The sequence below is a fragment of the Zingiber officinale genome, chromosome 10A, assembly GCF_018446385.1.
Source record: "Zingiber officinale cultivar Zhangliang chromosome 10A, Zo_v1.1, whole genome shotgun sequence".
Taxonomy (NCBI): domain Eukaryota; kingdom Viridiplantae; phylum Streptophyta; class Magnoliopsida; order Zingiberales; family Zingiberaceae; genus Zingiber; species Zingiber officinale.
Genome location: NC_056004.1, coordinates 36,398,472 through 36,424,953, shown reverse-complemented (window position 1 = coordinate 36,424,953; position 26,482 = coordinate 36,398,472). Strand labels below are relative to the sequence as shown.

General features: G+C 37.4%; 1 protein-coding gene, 1 long non-coding RNA gene and 1 other non-coding gene across 5 annotated transcripts; all 3 read right to left on the bottom strand.

Annotated features, from left to right (window-relative positions):
• Positions 1-3,892: 3,892 nt before the first annotated feature.
• On the bottom strand, positions 3,893-7,131 carry LOC122027293 (60S ribosomal protein L28-1-like). Of its 3 annotated transcripts, none has more exons than XM_042586220.1 (4): positions 7,090-7,131; positions 5,591-5,743; positions 5,322-5,485; positions 3,893-4,174 (listed from the first exon to the last, which is right to left on the bottom strand). In XM_042586220.1, the coding sequence occupies exons 2-4, from the start codon at positions 5,736-5,738 to the stop codon at positions 4,046-4,048; spliced, it is 441 nt and encodes a 146-aa protein (XP_042442154.1). In that variant the 5' UTR covers positions 5,739-5,743; positions 7,090-7,131; the 3' UTR covers positions 3,893-4,045. The 3 variants fall into 3 exon arrangements, with proteins under 3 accessions (XP_042442154.1, XP_042442155.1, XP_042442153.1); XM_042586221.1 differs by lacking the exon at positions 7,090-7,131 and adding an exon at positions 6,985-7,068; XM_042586219.1 differs by lacking the exon at positions 7,090-7,131 and adding an exon at positions 5,839-6,097.
• Positions 4,523-4,613, bottom strand: LOC122028424. Its single transcript, XR_006124805.1, has one exon. It is a non-coding gene; the product is annotated as a small nucleolar RNA R24 (small nucleolar RNA).
• A 17,647-nt stretch (positions 7,132-24,778) lies between the features above and the next one.
• LOC122026085 lies at positions 24,779-25,486 on the bottom strand. Its single transcript, XR_006124014.1, has 3 exons — positions 25,086-25,486; positions 24,889-24,962; positions 24,779-24,800 (listed from the first exon to the last, which is right to left on the bottom strand). It is a non-coding gene; the product is annotated as an uncharacterized LOC122026085 (long non-coding RNA).
• Positions 25,487-26,482: the final 996 nt, after the last annotated feature.

Genomic DNA, 26,482 nt, shown 5'->3' with positions numbered 1-26,482 from the left:
ACTCATGATAAGAAGGAGCCCATATGTAATTTGGGATTGGTGCGGTAGTGCAATAATAACTCTCTAGTGGAATGAGTTATTATTGATGAACTTGAGTTGTGTGTTTGGGGCGAATACGGGATACTCAAGTTCATCAGAAGGCTAAAATCAATTTTTCCTCTAGGTCTCTGTCGTGGCCTCATTAATGCCTCAAGTCCATTCATAAAAAACTCATCTTGGTGTCCAAGAAGGGGTCGGCCCATGGCTTGGTGACCAAGCCAAAGGGGTCGGCCATATTCTTCTAGAGGTGGTCGGCCATATACTTCTTTAAGGGGGACGGCCACATATTTCAAATAAGAATGGGTGTTTTGAATTTTTAAAATCTTCTCTTTGTAGATATCTACAAGTTTTAAAAGAGAGTTTTTTAAAATATAAAATTTTCCTTATTTGAATTAGGTCACATGGTTTAAAAGAAATTTTAAAAGTTTTAAAACTTTCCTTTTTTAATCATCCTCATGGTTTTAAGAAAAAAGGAAGAGAAGTTTTAAATTTGAAAATTTTCTAACCATGTTAAAAAAGGAAATTTTAGAAGAGAAGTTTTAAATTTTAAAACTTGGTTTTAATTTTTAAAATTTTCCTTTTTAACATTCACTTTAGGAAATTAAAATAGAGCTTGTAAAATTTTATAAGAGTTTTTCTTTGCTTATAAAATTTTTACAAAGGTTATTTCTTTCCTTATTATTGTGGTCGGCCACCCTTGCTTGGTGCCCAAGCAAGGGGCCGGCCAATCAAGACAATCAAACCATGTTTGATGATTGAATCAATCAAGAGGAAAGAAAAGGAAAAATAAAAAGGAAAAAGGAAAAACAAGAGGAAGATTTTAATTTTTGTAAAAAGTCTTCCCTTATTTGCCTTGGATAAGTAATATAAAAGAATGAGAGGGGAGGCCTCATGAGAGGACAATTCTTATTCTCTTGTTGGTGATCCTCTTGTGGTCGGCCCTCTCTCCCTCTCTTTTCCCTTTGCTCTCTTTTGCTCTTTGGTGGTGGTGGTGGCCGAAACATTGAGAAGAAGGAGAAGCTCTTTAGGTGGTGTTCATCTTGGAGGTTCGTCACCCACACGACGTCCAAGGCGAGGCGAGAAATACGGCAGAAGATCTTGAGGTCATTAGCATATAAAGAGAAAGTATAACTAGTAATTTTCTTCCGCATCATGCTAGTTATTTTTCTTTGTATAAATTCCAAACACAAGAGACATTAGATTCTAGTTTTTCGAATTTGTTATTCGAGTTTGTGTTTTTTGTTTTTTGAATTTGTGATTCGATTGTTCCTTTTGGTTAAACCTAGAGTTATATAAGGAAATTAAATATTAGTTTTCCTTAAAAGGCTTTGTCTAGGAAGTGGTGGTTGCTCCCATATCCAAGAAGGTCTAGTGCCTCGCCATGTTTAACCTGGAAGCCAATTTTGGAAATTAATATTTAATTGAATTTATAATATAGGTGGATTTGGATCAATAGTGTTAAGTTTCGCTTGCGATCCAAGTCTAAACCATTAAGAACAGATAAGTTAAATTTGAAATCAATAATGTTAAGTTCTATTTGCGATTCCTAATTTAACTTCTAAAGAACACAATAGATTATTTAGGAAAGGTTCGACACTTGTACAAAATTTTTGTACAGTGGAACCGGTACGATCTTCCTAGGATTAACCAACATGGAGAGGTCCAGCTTCTTCCATCTCCTCAGCTCGGATTCAGATGCGTTCCCACAGACGGCGCTAAATTTGATCCTGTCCGAGAGTGAGTCGACGGACACTGGGAAGGTGACGCTCACGTTGACTGGATGTCGACCAAAGATGACGTGGATCTCTCACAAGTTGAGCCTGCAACTACAAGTTGTTAGTGTCGAGTCAGGGAGGGGTTCCCCGGCGATGGCCCTCTGACGCTCAAGTCAGTCACCGGTGGCAAGTGAATGAAGAATGAAGTAGAGAGAAAGAAGCAGCGTGACTGTAGCTACAGTAGTGAACCGCATACCTCCGTCGAAGCTTAGGGGCCCTTATATAGGGCTACCGAGAGGCGCGTGGACGCTTCCCGAGGCGTACACGCTTCTCAAAGCATACCTGGAAAAGACGTGTCAGAAAAGCGCGTCTGACGCCATACCCAAACAGCCCCAGCACATCCCTGACGTGACAGTAGAAGCTTCTACCGTACTATTCTCTGTCCGACCATGTCGTCGGCCATGCAGCCCGTCGGTGACACTGGCCTCCCTAGGAAGATATCGCCAACTGCTCCTCTTGTCTATTACTGGGTCGAGCGGGAGAGCCGCTCAACCAACTTGTCATCTGGGTGATACAATGGTCGGGCCGAGTATCCGCTCGGCCGATAACCTGCTACTCGGTTCCGCCCTGCTAAGCGACGGAGCCCTGTCTGCCGGGTCGAGGTTGTGTCCACTGCTTAGCCGAGCGGATCGGTCGCTCCCCGCTCGGCCTTCGTCCCTCCTTCGAGCTTTATGAGCGTCGAAAGCCCGATGTTCGACCAAGCTGTCGAAGTGTCGGATTGACTACTCCTCCTGTCGATCGGGAAGGTAGTTCGCCCGCTCGGACGCCTGCCTAGGACGTTGACCACTTCGACCTCCTGTCGGGCTGGCCCCACCTTACCACCGGATCATTATTTTTATATAAAATTTAGTTTTCTCGCTAATATTAAATTATTTAATCTTTTTGAGACATGGTTCAACGTAAATAAAATTTTATTAATTTTAATTTTGAATTTTTTTGATGAAGCATTTTATTTTTGGTTGTCTGGATAAAAAAATCTTTGATTCATGTTATTATCGAGGAAGAAAAAGAAAAAGTGAGAAAGAAATATTATCGGCGAGGGAAGAGAAGAGCATTCTCTGAATGTATCACCGACGAGAGAGCATAAACTTACAGAATTACTGGTGAGAAAAGAAAAAAGAAACTAACGAGAGCATAAACATACAAAATTAATGATCAGAAAAGAAATAGGCACGAAGCAATGGTAAGAGAATAATTAATATTTTTTTAGATATATTGAGAGGAAGAGTTTATTAGTTGTATTAGCTAATTGTAATGATGAGGAAATAAGGATATGTGTAAGGTATAAATATGAATAATAAATTAATTGATAAGATGTAATTAATGAGTTAACATGATATTTATTAATTAATATTAATACTCCAATTTAAATTTTTTAATGTCTATTTAATTATTCAATCAATGAGCCCAGTAATATTGGGGTTCTAGTCATAAGTCATTAAAATTTATACCTTCAGTCGGCCCTGGAATAACTGATGTAAAAAATTTTTAATTACCCAACACAAAATCATTAATCTACTTAGTATAGTTGATTCCGTCCGATCAGATCACCTACCTCGGTTATCGAAATTTTTAAATTGTAAGAGTGTAAAAAGTTAAAGAAATATTTTAGCTTTCTGTTGTTTAAAACAAAAAATAAGAAAAAGAGAGCCAAAAGTCCTGGGATTCAATCCGTGTTCTCAAATGACAATCTAGCACTTAAGTAGCCGTGGGAGCACACAAATATAGAAGGAACCAGAAGCAAAAAATAAAAAATAAAAAATAAATAAAAAATAAAAACCAAGATTCAAACGCTTTCCAAATTATTTTACCTTACGAATAAAATTGAAAATAATCAGTGATGATTTACTGCTCCAACAACATTCACAACAATTTTTTTTTTTAGCGAAAACAACTATAGAAGTGAACAGATGTAGATATATAAAAGTGAACATTTATACGCACAAGATGTGGAAACATTATGCAAACTTACCAGAGTTATGGAACCAAAACAAACAGCAACAAAAAAAATTTCCCACGAAATCAAAATCACACATCGATAAGTTAAAAGAACCATTCTGACCCAAGTTAGTTTGATCTAAAAAAAAGTATGGAATTCATTACTGCATTAAATACAGAATGTAGAATCAAACACTGAAAATTGACACTATACTGAGCACTCATCTTCTCAGGATACAAATGGTTCACTTAAACCTAAATGACAATCAGCCACCTTCCTGGGCCTAGTTCACCTAGTTCTTGGCTTTTGCAGCTTGTCTCTTTTTTACACCAAACTTGGCAACCTTAAGGCTGCGATGAACCACACTCAGGCGTGCAAGAGCTGCTTTGGTTAGATCAGATCTGTAGTAATTATCTGTAATCTGCAAACAGAAGGAAAATATCAGAAATTTGTGCAATTGCATTCAGAAAGGGTAATGAATAGTCCCAATGCAGAAAAGTGCATGGACGATCATAAGTTCAATGCAGAAGCATAAAAAAGCACGATGGAACAAATAACTTAGGCTTCCAAAGGGGGATTTAACAATGGTTAAGAAGACTCTAGAGAAATTTGAGAGTAAAGATAGGCTCAGGAGCTTACATGCTAGCAGCTCATCGTAGCAATATTTTAAAACAACAAAAGCGAAAGAAAACTAAATAAATAAAATGAACAAAACTAAGATGAGATTTAAAAACAATAAAACATTTCAAAAAGAATTGCATAACAAAACTAAGCTCAGAAGCCAAGCGTAACAAGCAAATTTCATTGGAGACCAATCAGCTGAGAGTTCTCCTGACATGTTAGCAGCTCATCATAGCAACATTTTCAAATAATAACAAAAGCAAAGAAAATAAATAAATTATTTAAATGCAAAATAATGAAATGACAGTGAAATGTTCTCCAAGCAGAATAAGTCAATTTGATTCGTCAAATCAAATGAAAAACACAACTTACTGATACAATGTAAAAAAAAAAAAACTATTTCTAGATAACAAAAAGTGAAAACTATCAATTTGAATTGTCTTTTTACTGAAAATATAAAAATATGACAATTACATAATAGACAATTCAAATGATGTTACAGTAAATCATCAGCTGTGATAACATAATCTCATGTAATAGGACATTTGGCCTAGGCATACAACATCAAAATAGTAAATTCTCTTGCATCAATAACAAGAAAAAAAGGCATAATTTTTTTTTCCCTTGACTATGAAGATGCACGCATCACAAGTTAAGCTACAAAAGAACTATATACAGCTTGAAGAATAATCATGTACCAGTAGGAAACAAACAGAGATTATAAAATGAGAAAATTGACAAGCATTAAAGCTGATAGGTAACCTTTTGACCAGTAGAGCAAATAATACAAATTTACCAAACTACAATAATGAGTATAAATATATGCTCATGATACAGAATTAAATACAATAGAAAAATGTGGCTGGATATACACAAAGCAATGATCAGAACAATCACAGAAAGTAAGAACATGTAGAAATGCCAAATTTTATTAGAGTTGATGATACCTGACTCTTGACGATTTTAGCCATCTTGAAGAATTCCTTTTTCAGTTCTGTTCTGTTGTGCAAGCTTGCAGGCTTGTTCTGTTTCTTTGTCTTGGTAGTGGCAAGGACAACATTGAGGTCCTTCTCTCCTGGTAGAATGGTTACAGTCTTCTTGTTCGCCAAGCCTGTGAATTTTCAATCAGGGTACTGACTCAAGAAAAAAATGCACCAAACAATTAAAACCAGATATGGTTCCAAAAGCATTTCAAATGGCAAAGCTATATATTTACCTGAGTGCTTGTAGGAATGGAGGTTGCATAGATTGTTAGGCTCTCTACTGAACACCACCTTGTTAGTGCCACTGCCATACTGCTTAACAAGGAAAGAATTGTTCTTCTTCACGATCTCCCAGATGAGCGGTTCAGGGATAGTAGCCATTTGCACTGCAATATTATACAACAAATGATTTATATCGTATGACTCACGTATGACTGAAAATAAATAAAATCTCACATTCTTCAGAGAGACTAAATTTAACCTGGAATATAGCTAGACAATGCAACACGAATATCAAGGATCAACAATTGTAATTAAAACCAAACAGGTGAGCATCTGGAGATGCAAAAGTTGTGTGTAAGAGCAAGAGAATGAAGACATCTGAAAGCCCCAGAGCTCCAACTTGTAGATCTACAAATCTAATCATTTCGGATGACATAGAGAAATGACTGGAATACCCCAACTAAACTTTGTATTTGACTGGGTTGGTTCAATTCAAATTTGAAGGGCCATAAGCAAATCCTTGACCTACAATTGCGCCAATAAAATAAGGCCTTCTGATCCATATCTGAGCAATAATATTGTTACAAGTGTTTCTTCAAATACAAATGGATGATGGCAGTCACTACTCATGGCATCCAATCAGCTTTAGAAAATGTGCCTTCAGCCAAGGTGGCCCTTCCCTACGGAGGTCACTAGCCAAGCAGGAGCATTATATTGTATGATACTTGATTGATTGGTTGATTCTCACTGACAATGATGCTCATTTAGAGGACACCTCAAAGTGCAATTGACTCGATTGATTATATGCTAGTTTGCTCCAACCTACGAACTTCATTGGACTTAGCCACTGACTCAAATCACTTGAGGATCTTAGGATCTTCCCAACTGAGCATGTGTATACATGACAATTTATCTAGTAATAATTTAAATCACAAATGTAAATATATAACAAGTAATAAGAAGCTGAATGTTTAATTTATTTGGTTATTAACTCGTTTCTTCAATCATTGACATACTCAAGGAAATTGAAATGGCTTTCACTAAAATGTCCTATAAATATCCATGAACCGTTGAACTTGACCAGATTCAGGATAAGCATTTAAAAAAAAAAAGATAATATATATATATATATATATATATATATATATATATATATATATACATAGAGAGAGAGAGAGAGAGAGAGAAATCTTATATGGCAGGGATTAAAACTACAACTTACTCAAGACCGATAGAACAGTGGTTAGTTTCAAAATCTAAGGCATGAACAATTAGCTCTAATAAGCTAATATGAACTTTCAAAACGATGAATGATCTAGATATACAAGTGAATAGTTATTCATCGTAATATAAAAATATCACTAAAGTAGAATAAAATATAACTGGCCTCGATGGAGAAGTTTACCAAGCAAATGTGTTGCAGCCAATAGTTAAAACCAAAATTAGCAGAAAGTACACAATCCTCAGAATAAAACATGAGAGGAAAGAGATGAGAAGGAAACAGAGATACCTTGCCCTGAGGCGGCCCCCGCCAAGCGTTCGAACAAATGCACAGAAGGTGACGATGCGAGATATTTATAGAATGCAGAAGATAATCATGGCCGTTCATTTTAGGGCGCACTGGATCTCTCATTTAGCTATTGATATGGGCCCTTTTTAATAATTGGGCTGGGCGTATCGTGGTGACTAAAAGACCTTAAAATTTAACAAGTACTTTGTTTATAGAAAAAATGTGGAATCGCCGCACGACCCCTACACGATAATCTCATGTCGATGGAAGGAGGTCTATCAAGAGCACAAGTGTTAAGTACATGGCGTGATGAACTGATGTCAGACAGGATAGCAATTATTTTACAGACTGACGAGAAAAAAAATTGAGGAGAAGGCCATGAGAGGAATCTAAAAAAAAAGAAAACTTTTATTAAGAATAGAGGATCATCCCTCAATAATTAAACATGACTCTTATATACACCACAATCTAAGAACTAAATAAAGGAAAAAAAATTATAATTTTGTAAAGAAAGAAATAGATCTGAAAAGGAAAATAACTAATATTAATAGATATTAATTTCAATATGGTAAAGAAAGGAAATAGGTTTTTTATTAAAAAAAATAACTTAATGACTTTAACTCAAATCAGAACATGAATTAAGACAAATTCTCTTTAATAAATACCATGAATACGAAAATTATCCTAAATATTTCCAAAAATAAAAATTATCAAAAATAGTAAAAATGTCTGAAAAGAATTTAAATGATAGAATTTGTGATTGAAATTAAACTCGTATTGGGCTTCAACATAGGTTGAATCTGCATCACGAACACAGGCGATGTATTCCTTGGGACTTGAACCCTGTTCACTACGTATTGAGTGCATGGCAGGATGAACACATGTGATACATTCTATAAGACTTGAACTCTACCCACTATAGGTAAACTACCTTGCACTTATCATTTGTGTCAATCTCTCTCTCTCTATATATATATATATACACACACACGATCATGGGTGACGACAGACGTGGAGACTTGACGTGTCCCTCTCTCTTCTGCAATTCTATATGCAATTTCTCTCCTATAATTTTGCATGCACGACATGACGTTGTTTTGAAAAAAAAAAATAGCACTATGTGGTGTTGTTTAAAAAAAATAGTACTACGTGGAGTTATTTTTTAAAAAAAAAGTACTACGTGGTGTTCACTACTAGAAATATAGCGTATTACGACACTTTCTTCATGGCATTTAATTTTAAATGTCACTATAAATATTTTTTAATGACATTTATCAAAAAAAATTATTTTAAATATAAAAATATCATTTTAGACAATATATAGTGACAAATTTCATCAATGTCATCATATATCACCCTAATAATCACTTAATAATTAAGCATCTTTTGTTTTTCGCCCTGACCTAGCCCTCACACGTCGATTTATTCCCTCACGCCGATTCTTCATCATTTTGTTTTCGCCCTAACAGCCTCTTCTCTGTTCTCGTTGTCTCGCCACTCACAAAGCTCAAGCGCCGCTCCGATCTTCTCCCTTTCTCTTCCCTATTCTGTTCTCTTCGTCGTCCCTGTCTCGCCGCTCACGAAGCTCAAGTGTCGCTGCTTCCCAATAGCTCAAGCTGATTCTATTGGATCTTCTCCCTTTACTTCGTCGCTAGAACTGTCAGACGGGTCAACCCATGGCGGGGCGGGTCGGCCCGTGGCGGGCCAACCATTTGGCGGGGACGGGGCGGGGCGGGCCGTCAACTTGGCGGGTTGGGAAATTTCCAACCCAACCCAATTTAAGGCGGGTCGCGGGTTTGGCGGGCCAACCCACGGGCCTATCAAATTTTTAAAAAAAAATTAAAAAAAAATAGTTCATATCTTCAATGTTTTACTTTGAAAATATTTTATCAATCAAATGTATTCATAAACAAGTATTTTAAATATAAATAGACATAAACAAGTACTTATATGTTGGGTCAAAAGTACTATTTTTATTTTTAAATTATAACAAAGAAAGATAATAAACTCGCATAAAATTGTGCAACGAAGAGGAATAGTAATTAGGACTCCTGGTCGTGCGTCGAGCAGTTTAGATCAATGGTACCTTGGTTGTGCATGCGTAAACGAATCAAATAAGAAGGACATCTACTTTTAAGAAGACCATCTAGTTTGGGTATACACACCAAGCTCTTCATTGTGCATAATGTATGTTTCAGATTTATCCCATAAATGAATCAAATAAGAAGGTCATCTACTTTTAAGATTAATCAACTTTGTGTGCATATATATTTCTATAACTTTTGTCTATCACATTCAACTTCACAAGTATGAGCTTTTCCTAATTAGTATTCCTCTCAACGAAGAAGATAATGAAATGCTACAATTTAACCCTTGGTATTCTCGTAGTTGCAGCATTGACTACTGATATAAACTGCTTACATGTGTTTCTCAACCCGCGGGCCAACCCAAGCCCATCTCGGGTCGACCCGCTCGGGTCGCGGGCCTAGGCGGGTCGGCCCGCGGCGGACTTGGGTTGATAAAATTCCAACCCAACCCGCTTAAATTGTTTGACGGGGCGGGTCAACCCGACGTGCCTAACCCAAATTGACGGCTCTATTCGTCGCCGCTCCGATCTTGCTCCTTTCTACAGAATCAAACAGGTATGATAATAGTTTTAAGTTTCAGTGCTTATCTAACAAGCTTCACTTGTATGTGTGGTTGGTTTATTTTCTTGAATCTGTGGTTAGTTTTAATATCTTGAATCTGTCATTGAACAACAAGATATTAGAGAGAACATAATGAATTGCAGAAAACATGAGAGCATATGAAGTCTTAGATCATCGTCGCATGGACCCTAGTGTTAAGGGGAAAATGTATTAGTTTCATTAGATTAACCATACTATACAGGTTAGATATTAAGCATTAACGAAACAAGACATGCAAAAACAAAATGACATTAACTTGTACACATCCTTGCACGTATTTAAAAGTAATTGAACTATGATTTGGTGAGAAATCAGAATGTTGTGTTTATTAGCAGAACATGAGCCTAGATTGACTCAAGACTTTTGTTTAGCAAGAAGCAATCATGAAAAACAAACAATCAAATTAATTCAAATTGTTTAAACCTATAACAACAAAATTATCAAATAATGAATAAGCCACTAGCAAAAAGAATTATGTTTTCTATAGGTTTAATCCATCGTTACATTCCAGTGGCAATCACAAATTTCAAGCTCCAATTGAACCAGGAATAATAAAAATGAAATTCAAGCAAATACTTATGAACAGGTAAGGAAATATACCTATTTCAAAATCACTTCCCAGTTCCTTTTCTAATTTATCAATGATGTTAAGAGCACCTTGACATTTTCCACCTTGTAGAGCAGGAGATTTCAAACCATAGTATAGATTGTTGATTGCTATGCTTGCACTTATATTTGACTTAACAACTTGAGAGTGGTAGAAATGAGATCCTCTCATGCAATACCTTATCCTTTTGTCCTAAAAACTTTGATTATGTATTTCACAACTATGTACAGCCAAGCATGGAGTTATTTTTTTGTACTGTTGATTTTTCTTAGATGAGATAAATTATAAAATACTATAGATTATTATGTTGTATCCTCTTGAGTCCTTGTGTTATAAAGATTTCTCTATATCTTGAATTCTCTACCTTGTGAATTCCATTTGTGATATAGTTCTTTATTTATAAGTATACATGCATTTTAAAATTTAACAATACATCATAATGTTAAATTAATTTTAATAAGTTTTTTTTAGGATCATTATGGATAAGAGTTGGATGTTTTTACCAAGACAAACTGAGGAGTATAGAAATGGTGTTCAAAATTTCTTACATTTTGCATTTTCTAATGCAAATATAAATGGAATGATTTTATGTTCATGTATACGGTGTAAGATTGGTATATTTGTTTCAAGAGAGGTTGCCTTTGATCATTAGATGGTTGATGGATTTATCAAAGATTATACTCATTGGGTAGCTCATGGAGAGATATCATATAGTACATCTACAAACTCTGCTTCTGTTCCATCTAAAAATTATGCAGATGATATGCAAGGTTTAGTTTATGAGGAATTTGGGATCTCAGACAATGATAATATAATTAGCACATCAGAATTTGAAAATGATAACGAGATTCCAACGGGAGAGGCTGAGAAATTCTATAAATTAATTGATGATTCACAAAAAGAATTATATCCAGGATGCAAGAAATTCTCAAAACTTGCATTCATGATTCGCTTGCTTCACTTAAAGTGTCTAGGCAAAATTAATAATAAGATTTTTGATATACTTTTAGATTTGTTGAGAGAAGCATTTCCTAATGCAATGGATGATTTGCCTAAGTCACACTATGAAGAAGAGAAATTGATGAAGCAAATAGGACTTGGTTATGAAAAGAATGATGCTTGTCCTAATGATTGCACTTTGTACTGGAGGTTGGATAAAGAAAGAATTCAATGTGAAACATGTAGTGAGCCCAGATGGGAAACATCCGAAAATGATTCTACCGATGAAAAGAGAAAAATTCCACGTAAGGTTTTATGGTATTTTCCAATAAAGCCTAGATTACAACGGTTGTTCATGTCATCCAAAACAACATCACATATGAGATGACATTTTGAATCTCACACAAAGGATGGTTACATGCGACATCCAGCTAACTCTCCAGCTTGGCAAACATTTGATCATAAACACTCAAAATTTGCAAAGGATCCTAGGAACATAAGGCTTGGTTTAGCATCAGATGGATTTAATCCATTCAAAAATATGAGTGTGACACATAGTACATGACCGGTCATTTTAATGTCATATAATCTTCCACCATGGATGTGTATGAAGCAACCATACTTTATGTTGTCATTATTGATACTCGGCCCATTTGCTCCATGAAATAACATCGACGTCTACTTGCAAACTCTTATTGCAGATTTAAAGGATTTGTGGGAGACAGGAGTGCAAACATATGATGCATCAACTAAACAAAATTTTCAATTGCATGTCGCATTACTATGGACAATAAGTGATTTCCCTGGATATGTAACCTTATCAGGATGGAGCACTAAAGGACAGCTTGCATGCCCAGTATGTCATAAATTTACACATTCACAATGGTTAAAAAATGATGGAAAATACTGCTATATGGGCCACCATAAGTTTTTAAATAGTGATCATGTGTTTCGAAAAAATGCTCAATTGTTTGATGGTACGGAAGAATTTGGAAGACCACCACCCATACTATCAGGAGACATGGTGATGGATGAGTTGAAAATTTTAAAATTTACATTTGGGAAAACAATTAATGATAATTCAGCACTACCATTTAATTGGAAAAAATTGAGTATTTTTTTATTTACCATATTGGAAAGATAATGTGATATGTCACAATCTTGACCTTATGCATATTGAAAAGAATGTTTGCGAAAATATTTGTGGGACATTGCTGAATATGGAAGGAAAAAACAAAAAATAATCTTAAATCACGACTTGATTTGCAAGAAATGGGGATAAGAACAACACTTCATCCTATTGAGAAAGGACCAAAGAAAGTTTATTTACCTCCAGCATCTTTTTTAATGGGGAAAAAAGAGAAGAGCATGTTTTGCAAGGTTTTAAAGCAAATTAAAGTTTCAGATGACTATGCATCTAACATATCACGATGTGTTCAAATGAAACTGCCAAAATTAATTGGTCTAAAAAGTCATGACAATCATATTTTGATGCAGCAATTGTTGCCAGTAGCACTACGTAGAACCTTATCTAAGTCAGTTTGAGTTCCGTTGATTAGATTAAGCAGATATTTTCAAGAGTTATGTAGTAAAGTAATCTCTCCTACGGATATGACTCATCTGAGGAGAGATATTGCAGTGATCCTTTGTGAGTTGGAAACGATTTTTCCTCCCTCATTTTTTGACATAATGGTTCATCTAACTATTCATTTGGCTACTAAAATACAACTTGCTGGCCAGTTCACTATCATTGGATGTATCCAATTGAAAGGTAATATATACATCTTTTTAATGTTATTATATTTATAATATATTATTTGTTAATGGATACTAATTGTTATGTTTTTGACATAAGGTACCTAGGGACATTGAAGTCCTATGTTTGAAATAAAAATAGGCCAGAAGGATCTATTGCTGAGGGGTATTTGGCTGAGAAATGTTTTGACATTCTGCTCCTAATATTTAGCAGATTATGTAGAGACAAGATTTAATCAACCATCAAGAAATGATAATGCAAATATTGACTCAACATTTGCATTAGATGTGTTTAACATATCTGGCTATGCACTTGGAAAGACCATTGCTACTAAGTTTGATACTGAGATATTAAAGAATGCACATCAATATGTGTTATTCAATTGTCATCGCTTACAATCTTATATAGAGTATGGTTTTATATAATTCATGTTGTTCAAATATATAACTATTTAGTCATCATTATTTATGAAATTAATATTACTAATTTGCAGTGAACATCGTGGAATTGTGCAACTTAGTCATTCTCGTCTTCCGCTACACCAAATTGAACGTATACATAGTGAAACTTTTGCCTCATGGTTTGCTAATCATGTAAGTTGTGTTGTAATAGTTATTAAAAATACATATTATTTTTTTTCCAAATATAAATGAGTAAGTCCTTCTTGTATGATAGATTGAAGAAACAAATCTTCCAGAAGATGATCTTGTTTCAAATGATTTGAGATCACTTGCTAGAGGCCCGAATATCATTGGGATACAATATCATTAATTCGTTACAAATGGATTTAGGTTTCATACAAAAGAAGTGGAATGTAAGAGGAAAACTCAAAATTATGGTGTGACTGTTAGGGCAACTACTTTAAGTTATTCAAGTATAAAAGATCACAATCCAATATTAAGTGAACTTGATTATTATGGTATTTTGCAAAATGTGATTGAGTTGGATTATGGGGGAGGTCGAAAAGTTGCTTTATTTGAATGTGAGTGGGTCTCCAAAGGCAAACGACTAAAATTGGATGAAGATGGTTTTATGTTGGCCAATTTTAAAGATGTTAGGCGTCATAATGAGCCTTATATTTTAGCATCTCAGGTTATGCAAGTATTTTATGTGGAAGATCCAAATGATTGTGATTGACATGTCATTATCACGACTGATGCACGAGCAAAGTATAATATGCAGCCTATAACAGATGTTGATACATATCTTCAAAGTTATATTTGTAATTCAGAAGATTGCAATGAACATGAAGAAGTAGTCTGGGTTCGTGATGATATTGCAGGAGTAGAAATTGATACTGATTTATGAAGAGATTGGAAGTCTAGTTTATGCATTATGTTTAGTCAATTATCATTGTAATAACAGTAGAATAGATTCTTACTATATATGTTTGGATGATATATGGTGATATGTATTTCCTTTTCATTTTTAACTATCGACTTTTTATAATTTATAATATGTTACTAATTATTATTTGTAGTAGGGATGACTCCTAAGCGCCGAACTAAAAGGAAATCTCATTTTAAACTTCAAAATGAGATAGATATGCAACCACCAAGTATAAGTAAAAATCACACGGATCATGAACAAGGTAATATCTCATTTTATGCATGACAAATTTAGTGACTGATTGTATTTCTTCATATTTATTTTTTCTTAATGGAATCAATATTTTTACAGATGGTCAAAACATAGAAGGTACCTTGAATAACCAAAGAGATGTAGTTTCAAATCAACTACATGTTGATGTGCAAGGTAATGTCCCACTTGTTAAACATTAATGCTATCAGTATCTTCATCAATTGTAGTTCCACAAAATGTTTTGTCATATTGATGAATCTTATACTACTTGTATGTTTGGTTTTGAGATTCATTGTTCATGTAGCTTTGAATTAATTCATTGTTTGGTTTTGAGAAACAAAATGTTTCTATCCGAATTGTAGTTCCACAAACAGTAGCTACATGTAGCTTTTAATTCATTGTTTGGTTTTGATATTCATTGTTCATGTAGCTTTGAATTAATTCATTGTTTGGTTTTGAGAAACAAAATGTTTCTATCCGAATTGCAGTTCCACAAACTGTCACGCCCCCAGAGGAGTCCCTGTCCGAGAAAATTTCGGTAGCATCTCCCCTGTACGGTGGACAATCTGAAACCTTTCTACATCTCATATACCTCAGCCACAGGCGACTGGAATAATAACAGTAAATAAAATCAATCACCACGCAGTTTCTATATATATGTATTCAGCCTCTGACTGTCACAACCACGCAGTAAATAAAATAAATAACATAGTAATACTCTGACTCGAAATCAACCCTACTCAACTACACTCGTAAAGCCCAAAATCCGATTTTTTCTTACCTCTTCTGCCGTCCAGGCAGGCATGTAGTAGAGTAAATCCAAATCATACTAAAAGTCCATCCAACGGAAAGATTCCATACAATATCCATATGTAAGTCCAAAACAAAACTAAAACAAAGTCTGATAACGAAAAACTAAAATAAAACAACTACTCAAAAACCAGCAGAGGAGTAGCACTACGTGCAGTGGGGACTAGCGACTGGAACTCCCTCCTGACAGCATCAACCTGAAAATAACAACAATGGAGGCGGGGTGAGTCCAACACTCAGCAGGTACAATTGATATACAAAGTAGGGAAACAACACCTAGCACTAATCATGCGTACAGTCTCCTGATAAGAAAGATAAAAATGCATCTGAAGTAAACAGGAGAATACTGTACTAACCAGGTCCTGAGTATAAGGTCAAACAGTCCGAGGGATAAGGAAATCCTGTATGCATGTCAAACATAGGTATCCAAACAATATGCAGCATATAAATGCAGCAAACACAAACACAAGCAATAAATGCATCATGCATATGATGCCAATGATGCGTCCTGGTCACCCCTGACGCCAGTCGATCATCTCATACAAAAGTGAGGCCGAGTGGGTAGAGCTGTGACAACCGTGCACTCTGTCATCACTACTCCTGATGAGTGACCGAGTGGACGGGATACTGTCGGAGTACACCTATCCTCCTACCCCAAATCATAGATGGGGGAGCGCAATACTCTCAACTCTCGGTACTCAAAGACGGGGAGGAATTCCTGCCGGATAACATGTTGTGTCACACTACCCATGAGCGGACCAACGGTGCCTAACAGAGTCCCTGCTGCAACACACTCAGCCTGAATCGACACTAACCCATGAGTGGTGGTGTGTGCAGATCCATGTAACTGGCGATGTGCTCAACAATAATGGAGCGGACTATCGCACAGCATGCAATCATGCAAATGATGCATGGCAATAACCATATAAACATCCTGACCTAATCCATATATATAGAAAAGTGCACCCTAGGTCAACGAACCATATCGAATCAAAGGTACACAGAAGGTATAAAAACCTAGGTCCTGAACATGGTGAAGCATGGTATATCACTACCCCCTATAAGCATGTATAAACAAATAAAGTATACATGGGATGCAAATCAAGCAATCAATCAATCATATATCAGATAATGGGTAGTGACTAACCGAAAGAAATAAAGGACATAATTAATGCAACTTGTTAAATTCACTACTATGTATATCAAATGACAGGAGTCAAAAGTACCCGCCTCCGATAAGAAAAGTCCAATCTGGAATAGATCCCTCGTCGAGACACTGTCTCGAATCAAAGTCTTGTACCAATCAATATATATTTTTATTTAGCTAAAATTCATAAGAATTTAAATAGCTAAAGAAAATCCACGAGACTAAATTAGGGAAAACCCTAATCCACATAATCATTTGCCTACCTAAATTAAATCTAACAATTAACTAGGGTTAATTGTCTTAACCCTAATCGTTCCATTAGATTAATTTTAAACCAACCCAACCTACAACAAGGATCCATTACCCTAATTCAAATCTACACATGATCATGTAATCAAAGCCCTACATAATACCTCAATTCGTATGTATCACTGTTGATCCAAAAATCAAAGATGTTGGCTGCCGAAACAAGATCAGAACCGCTGCTAGGGATCACAAAGTTACTGCCCAAACAACACATGTTATGCTAATACACTGCATAAACATCTCAAGATTTCAAGATGAATCAAATTGAAGCCCAACTTTTCATACCTAAATCCCAAGCTCCTGTTGACGCTCAACTGATCAGAAAACCAATTTAGCCGCAGCAGATTAAAAACCCTATTCTTCCATATAAACCAAATCCAAAACACTTATCAATTCCTCCACAACAAAATCTGAGAACTGAACCACAATCTAATTCCAATCACAGTTAGGGCACAGAGTCTAAGACCTGTGATGAAACGAACCTGTGGCCGGCGGCAGAGCAAGGGCACAGCTTCAGCAGGGCTCGGCTAGGGCATCGGTGATCGAAGTAAGCGTCGGGCAGTGAAGCTAGGGCATGGGCCGGTCGGCGGTATGCGAGCACAGGGGGAAGAGAAGACACTCAATCGTCGACTCTCTACTCCCTGGCGTCGTCGGCGTCGGGCAGAGGAGAGGAAGGCATCGGGAAGGAGTGGCAGCGACGCGGCTAAGGATCGGCTCCGGCGCTCGTTCTAGGGCACGGCTGGGCGGAAATGTTGCCGGCACTTGGAAGAGAAGAGAAGAAGAGGAAGTGGGTGGCGGCGAGGAAGAAACCGTCGCGGCCGGCGGTTAGGGCTCGGAGGCGTCGGGCGCAAGGCTTGGTGTCGGGGGAGAAGAGGTGAACGGCGACACAAATAAAAACCGAAGAAACAAAATAAATAAAGAAAAAGGAATTAAGAAATTCAACTTTTCCTCTTTTAAATAGGGTAGCCAAAACAGGCTTTTCCGGGCCCCATTTTGTCCCCGTTAACTCGTCCATACGAGCTCTGAAAAATTCCCGGAAAATTTCCAAAAATTCCGAAAAATTCCCTTATTAATATTTGCCTATTTTCCGGTATTTTACATTCTCCCCCACTAATAAAAATTTGGTCCCCAAATTTCGTTATCTACCATCAGCAAGTACTAACAACAGATATAGAGTATATATTCTGAACGGCAAATAAATCACATACCTCAAGTGAAAAGATGGGGATATTGAGCTCGGATCGTATCCTCGAGCTCCCAAGTAACCTCCTCATCCGAATGATGCTGCCATCCGATTTTAACCAGCCGGATAGTCTTGTTCCGCATTTGACGCTCTTTCCGATCTATAATCCATACCGGAATCACCTCACAAGTGACGTCAGGCTAAACGGGAACTGAGATATCTGTCAGCACATGTATCAGGTCAGGTACGTATCTCCTCAGCATAGATACGTGGAATACATCGTGAACGCCTGCCAAAAACGGCGATAGTGCCAACCGGTAAGCTATCGCTCTAATCCTTTCCGAGATCTGGAAAAGTCCAATATATCGCGGAGTTAGCTTACCTTTGAGGCCAATCTCTTCACCCCTTTCATGAGTGAAACTCGCAAAAATACATGGTCGTAAATGGAGAACTCTAAGAGTCTCCGACTCCGGTCAGTATAACACTTCCAGCAGTCTTATGCCTCTGTCATCCTCTGTCCGATAGTAAGGACCACTCTGCCTCGCTAAGCTCTATGAGGTCCCAACAACTAGGCTTCTCGGATTCTCATCCTGATCGACGACTGAGCAATTATGGTAACGAGACTACCCTGCTCGGTCTGTCCCTGCTCCTCAAGGTCTAACACAGAGAAATCCTGAATCAAATTTGTGACCACAACTCGATGGCAAGCTAAAGTCCCTCTGAACCTCTAGCTAAGTGCATCGGTAACCACATTAGCTTTTCCCAGGTGATAGCTAATGGTACAATCATAATCCTTCAGGACTCCATCTATCTCCTCGGTCGAAGATTACGTTCCTTCTGAGTGAACAGATATTTGAGACTCCGATGGTTAGTGAGAATCTCAATGTAATATCATACAGATACTGCCGCCAAATCTTTAGGGCAAAAATAATAGCGGCCAACTCCAGATCATGAACTGAGTATTTTCTTCTCAGGCTCCCTCAACTATCGAGAAGCATATAAGAATACTCTAACATGCTGCACCAGAACAGCACTCATACCCTGTAGAGACGCGTCGGTGTAGAGGACAAATTCGTCCTCTTCCGAAGGTAAAAACCAAAAATCAAAGCCGACACTAGTCTCCGCTTTAGCTCCTAGAAGCTGGTCTTGCAATCCTCAGTCCAAGTAAACTTCACGCCTTTCATGGTTACGCGTGAAAGTAGCATAGCTATGCGAAAGCAACCCTCGACGAAAGGTCTGTAATATCCTGCGAGTCACAAAAGACTGCGGATCTCCTACACTGATTTCAGCTGCTCCCAACGGTAACAACCTCTATCTCCTGTGGAACCACGGTACACTCCTACTAGTGACCGTGTGTCTCAAACATCTCACAGAAGACAATCAAAATACGCACTACTGATCTTCACATCTAGACGTTTCCATTGAAACATCTCTAGAACTATGCAAAGATGATGTGCGTGACTCACCGTGGATCCAAAATAAATCACAACATCGTCAACAAAGACAATGGAAACCGATCCAAACATCCTGGGAATACCAAAATCATCCAGTCTCTGAAAACATCTAAGGCACTGTAAGCCTATATGGCAAAAACCAAGACACATAATGTCCGTATCACAGACATTCCCATCCATAAGATCTCTGACAATAAGTATGAAATATGATCACCAACGATAAAAATCACCTAAGCATAGATCCTCCAGTGTGAGAGCAACGCTCCATCACAGAAAATACCACATATGGGGGAGCAACGCTCTACCACAAGAAATCCTCAATATGTAGGAGTAACACTCCACTACAAATAATCCATAACATGTATCTGCAATAGATATGGGAGCAATGCTCCGCTACAAGCAATCCGAAACATGTGGGAGCAACGCTCCACCACAAAACAATACCTAAGTACCCCAAGACACCTAACTATCCAGCTAGAGACTGTACAAGATCTCTCTACCACAATTCGCTGTGGTTAGCCTAGGATATAACAACCTAGTAACTAATCAAATCCATCATCAACTCTATCAGCATCCTAGTGGGTCATCCACTGATAGGAAAATTAGTTGATGGGTTAATTCAACAAATGACATAATGCAGTCACTCCACATTCTGCATTCAGTGTAAGTAGAATCATCATACTGCTACCAATGTATACACCTAGCACACATGCTCACACAACATATGTATGATCAACAAAATCCTTCAATTATTATACACCAAGCATACTCACAACTCAGGTATATTCAGTATGATACCTCCAACAATACATACCGAACACGTGTGCAAAATCAATGTAGGTAAAATCAACAATACACCTAAAAAAAACACTCACATGACATATCTTCACCTATGCCAAGAGTATAACCAACATATACTTCCAATAAAGCATCCTAAACCCAGGTGCACTCACAAATCAAACATAATCAAAAAGTTACCTCGGATACCACACCAAACACATATGTACATATCCCAACTCAGATTAAATCGACAAAATGCCTCCATCAAAACACCTCCGATGTACTTATACTACATCTCGGTTTTAATCAACAAGATATCTTCAATAATACATCCAGATACATACACCGAACTACATATCTATAATCCACATGGAACCTTCAAACCATATCAGAACATGGATACATATACTACTTGCAAATGGACAGTCTACCACAGGACTCCTACAACACATAACAATCATAATATACATGCAAAATCAGCATACCAGCTCAATCAAAGAGACCAACCTTATGCTACCAACACTCATGGGTTACCGGTATATCTAAACAAAATTCATGCATATGTATCAAGCATGAATACATCAATCAAAAACAACCCAAAATAAAGCAGCCTAATCATCCAGTAACAACCCTGCTCTAGGTTCAAAGGAAACTGGTATCGGACAAGAAAAATATACACACCGTGGTATAACATTGCCAGTCAATGTCATACACTACCAAGACTATATCCAATGGGAAAAATTTTTATCATCATAAATCCAAATGTACTCTTCCAGTTTACACTAGTAACGATTGTATCCCATAAGTGTTAAGCAATTAGCTCTACACTTCCTTACATCAGCGGGGTCACATATTCCAATGCACCCTCTAAGTTATCCCACCAGGTATATACAATTCACGGTCAAAGTCTTCATGGAATAGAATACATCGATCCTTTATAAACTATCCAAGCTGAAAATGATTTCTGACTAAATCAGTCCTTCCCACGTCAGTACAAAACATGTACTCAAAGGTGCTCTAGATACATAACTAAGCACAAATAAGCTAAAGGTTCGAACCTCTAAAAATAGATCATGGCAATCCTCTACTGATCAACCAACAAAACTAAATCATTCATCTACTAACTAATCAAGAATACCTTAATCCTCCACAAGAAACTAAGGTATATCCAACCACATAATATCATATGTATAAATGTGTACGACCCAAATAAAATCAGAATTTAAGAACATCAAGACACTCTCATCTTCATCCTCAAAAACATCAACCCACACAATATCAGATGAATAAATCTCTACTCCCCATGAGGGCAAGTTAGCATTCAAAATATCAATCATTATTTATCCACATATTCCCATATCAGAGGAAGCATATATCAATTTTTTTTTTTTCATCCTGTTAACTATCCATAACCAACCAGATTTATTAAAATCTCATAGGCACATTCAACCGTAAACTCTCCAACACCCAATTTATAATCTGATCACCAACCATAATCATCAAACCTGTGAATATCATAAATGACACTCACTATGTCACCATCAATGACAACCCAAATATAAATCATCAAAATAGTTATCCACTAATAGATCATCAAAACAAATATCTAGTAATTGATCATCAGACAACCACATAACATTTACTCTCATAAATCATTAGAAATCAACATATCATAATATCTGATCTCACAATATCCCTCAACCTCAAATCATTCTCAACAATGATCAAACATGGTAACCCCCAATGATCAATTTCCATCGTACCTGGTACCCTAATATCCAAAAGATATGAGTATAAAACTCTCCTGGCTAAGTCAACAGGAATATGTAGGTATCATCCACTACCCAGCTAACAATAGCAGAGGCTAGTATGTGCCTCCATCTCCTACGAGTAGTAACAGAAGCTAACACTACTGATGGTATGATAAGAAATATCACCAGAGATTATAATCCTTTATCTCTATTAAGGTCAACCATCCTCAATGGCTAACCCATCACAAGTAATATGTGCTACAGTAACCAGACAGGTACTAAATAAAGAATGCTAATACCTGTCTTAACTATCATAAAATAAACATCATACCTATTTGGCGTCTAGAGATGTTCCATCGCTGTCTAGTCCCCAACTTCTGACCTCAAAATTCCGAACAAGAAAATCGCCGGAAATCCATATAAATCCGAAACGAAAATCCGAAACATAACCATATCGAAAATCCGAAAATGCCCAGTTTGACTCGCAAACCTGGCTAACCAAATATCCAGAATACCAACAACAGGTATCCGATAAATCTCCAGAACACCAAAAGCAGGTATCATAACCCGCTCTGATACCAATGAATTGGTATCAGATAAATCTCGAAAATCCATAATACAAAAATCCAACAAGTATCGCCAAACTTGGCGCTCTGATACCAAATAAATAAATTGGTATCAGGTTATCCCAAACATCAAAAATACGAAAACAAAAGATCGTATACCTGTGCTCTGATACCACTAAATTGTCACGCCCCCAGAGGAGTCCCTGTCCGAGAAAATTTCGGCAGCATCTCCCCTGTATGGTGGACAATCTGAAACCTTTCTACATCTCATATACCTCAGCCACAGGCGGCTGGAATAATAACAGTAAATAAAATCAATCACCACGCAGTTTCTATATATATGTATTCAGCCTCTGGCTGTCACAACCACGCAGTAAATAAAATAAACAACATAGTAATACTCTGACTCGAAATCAACCCTACTCAACTACACTCGTAAAGCCCAAAATCCGATTTTTTCTTACCTCTTCTGCCGTCCAGGCAGGCATGTAGTAGAGTAAATCCAAATCATACAAAAAGTCCATCCAACGGAAAGATTCCATACAATATCCATATGTAAGTCCAAAACAAAACTAAAACAAAGTCTGATAACGAAAAACTAAAATAAAACAACTACTCAAAAACCAGTAGAGGAGTAGCACTACGTGCAGTGGGGACTAGCGACTGGAACTCCCTCCTGACAGCATCAACCTGAAAATAACAACAATGGAGGCGGGGTGAGTCCAACACTCAGCAGGTACAATTGATATACAAAGTAGGGAAACAACACCTAGCACTAATCATGCGTACAGTCTCCTGATAAGAAAGATAAAAATGCATCTGAAGTAAACAGGAGAATACTGTACTAACCAGGTCCTGAGTATAAGGTCAAACAGTCCGAGGGATAAGGAAATCCTGTATGCATGTCAAACATTGGTATCCAAACAATATGCAGCATATAAATGCAGCAAACACAAACACAAGCAATAAATGCATCATGCATATGATGCCAATGATGCGTCCTGGTCACCCCTGACGCCAGTCGATCATCTCATACAAAAGTGAGGCCGAGTGGGTAGGGCTGTGACAACCGTGCACTCTGTCGTCACTACTCCTGATGAGTGACCGAGTGGACGGGATGCTGTCGGAGTACACCTATCCTCCTACCCCAAATCATAGATGGGGGAGCGCAATGCTCTCAACTCCCGGTACTCAAAGACGGGGAGGAATCCCTGCCGGATAACTCGTTGTGTCACACTACCCATGAGTGGACCAACGGTGCCTAACAGAGTCCCTGCTGCAACACACTCTGCCTGAATCGACCACTAACCCATGAGTGGTGGTGTGTGCAGATCCATGTAACTGGCGATGTGCTCAACAATAATGGAGCGGACTATCACACAGCATGCAATCATGCAAATGATGCATGGCAATAACCATATAAACATCCTGACCTAATCCATATATATAGAAAAGTGCACCCTAGGTCAACGAACCATATCGAATCAAAGGTACACAGAAGGTATAAAAACCTAGGTCCTGAACATGGTGAAGCATGGTATATCACTACCCCCTATAAGCATGTATAAACAAATAAAGTATACATGGGATGCAAATCAAGCAATCAATCAATCATATATCAGATAATGGGTAGTAACTAACCGAAAGAAATAAAGGACATAATTAATGCAACTTGTTAAATTCACTACTATGTATATCAAATGACAGAAGTCAAAAGTACCCGCCTCCGATAAGAAAAGTCCAATCTGGAATAGATCCCTCGTCGAGACACCGTCTCGAATCAAAGTCCTGTACCAATCAATAGATATTTTTATTTAGCTAAAATTCATAAGAATTTAAATAGCTAAAGAAAATCCACGAGACTAAATTAGGGAAAACCCTAATCCACATAATCATTTGCCTACCTAAATTAAATCTAACAATTAACTAGGGTTAATTGTCTTAACCCTAATCGTTCCATTAGATTAATTTTAAACCAACCCAACCTACAACAAGGATCCATTACCCTAATTCAAATCTACACATGATCATGTAATCAAAGCCCTACATAATACCTCAATTCGTATGTATCACTGTTGATCCAAAAATCAAAGATGTTGGCTGCCGAAACAAGATCAGAACTGCTGCTGGGGATCACAAAGTTACTGCCCAAACAACACATGTTATGCTAATACACTGCATAAACATCTCAAGATTTCAAGATGAATCAAATTGAAGCCCAACTTTTCATACCTAAATCCCAAGCTCCTGTTGACGCTCAACTGATCAGAAAACCAATTTAGCCGCAGCAGATTAAAAACCCTATTCTGCCATATAAACCAAATCCAAAACACTTATCAATTCCTCCACAACAAAATCTGAGAACAGAACCACAATCTAATTCCAATCACAGTTAGGGCACAGAGTCTAAGACCTGTGATGAAACGAACCTGTGGCCGGCGGCAGAGCAAGGGCACAGCTTCAGCAGGGCTCGGCTAGGGCATCGGCGATCGAAGTAAGCGTCGGGCAGTGAAGCTAGGGCATGGGCCGGTCGGCGGTATGCGAGCACAGGGGGAAGAGAAGACACTCAATCGTCGACTCTCTACTCCCTGGCGTCGTCGGCGTCGGGCAGAGGAGAGGAAGGCATCGGGAAGGAGTGGCAGCGACGCGGCTAAGGATCGGCTCCGGCGCTCGTTCTAGGGCACGGCTGGGCGGAAATGTTGCCGGCACTTGGAAGAGAAGAGAAGAAGAGGAAGTGGGTGGCGGCGAGGAAGAAACCGTCGCGGCCGGCGGTTAGTGCTCCGGCGGTTAGGGCTCGGAGGCGTCGGGCGCAAGGCTTGGTGTCGGGGGAGAAGAGGTGAACGGCGACACAAATAAAAACCGAAGAAACAAAATAAGTAAAGAAAAAGGAATTAAGAAATTCAACTTTTCCTCTTTTAAATAGGGTAGCCAAAACAGGCTTTTCCGGGCCCCATTTTGTCCCCGTTAACTCGTCCATACGAGCTCTGAAAAATTCCCGGAAAATTTCCAAAAATTCCTAAAAATTCCCTTATTAATATTCGCCTATTTTTCGGTATTTTACACAAACAGTAGCTACATGTAGCTTTTAATTCATTGTTTGGTTTTGAGATTCATTGTTCATGTAGCTTTGAATTAATTCATTGTTTGGTTTTGAGAAACAAAATGTTTATATCCGAATTGCAGTTCCACAAACAGTAGCTACATGTAGCTTTTAATTCATTGTTTGGTTTTGAGATTCATTGTTCATGTAGCTTTGAATGAATTCATTGTTTGGTTTTGAGATTCATTATTTGGTTTTGAGATTCATTAGTTTTGAGATTCATTGTTCAATTTGCTTGCATCCCTGCCCTCTCCACACCAATTAACATTTACTTTTCTCTTTCAATTTTTCATATGTGATTGCTTAATTAAAGCAAGTGATACAGTGGCATTGATTGTGAAATCACTGATCTAACAACACTAACTTCGAGTTCTTGCGTGCTAATCTGCTAGTTCTAGCTTTATAAAGACATGATTGAGTTATTATTTGAAATCTTAAACCATTAGTATGAATCTCAATTTATGTACTTATTATCTGACAATATCAATTGAAATAGAGATTTGATGGTTTAGGTTACAAAAACTTACAGCACACAAACAAAATGAAGCAAGCTTTATTCTCTTCAATGGAATTCAGATACCTCTCTCTATATATCAAACGATTTATATATACCTGCAAAAATCTATGGCGCACACCTGTTATGACAACTTTTTCTTTCTTTCTTTCTTTCTGGTTCCAATATCTGCATATTTAAAGCTGAGGAGGAGGAGGTTGTATATCATGCCA

Coding starts and splice junctions, on each gene's coding strand:
- LOC122027293 (XM_042586220.1), bottom strand. CDS start 5,738: ATGGCTACTATCCCTGAACCGCTCATCTGGGAGATCGTGAAGAAGAAC. Junction 5,486..5,590: donor CCATTCCTACAAGCACTCAG/GTAAATATATAG, acceptor GAAAATTCACAG/GCTTGGCGAACAAGAAGACT. Junction 4,175..5,321: donor CTAAAATCGTCAAGAGTCAG/GTATCATCAACT, acceptor TTCTGTTTGCAG/ATTACAGATAATTACTACAG.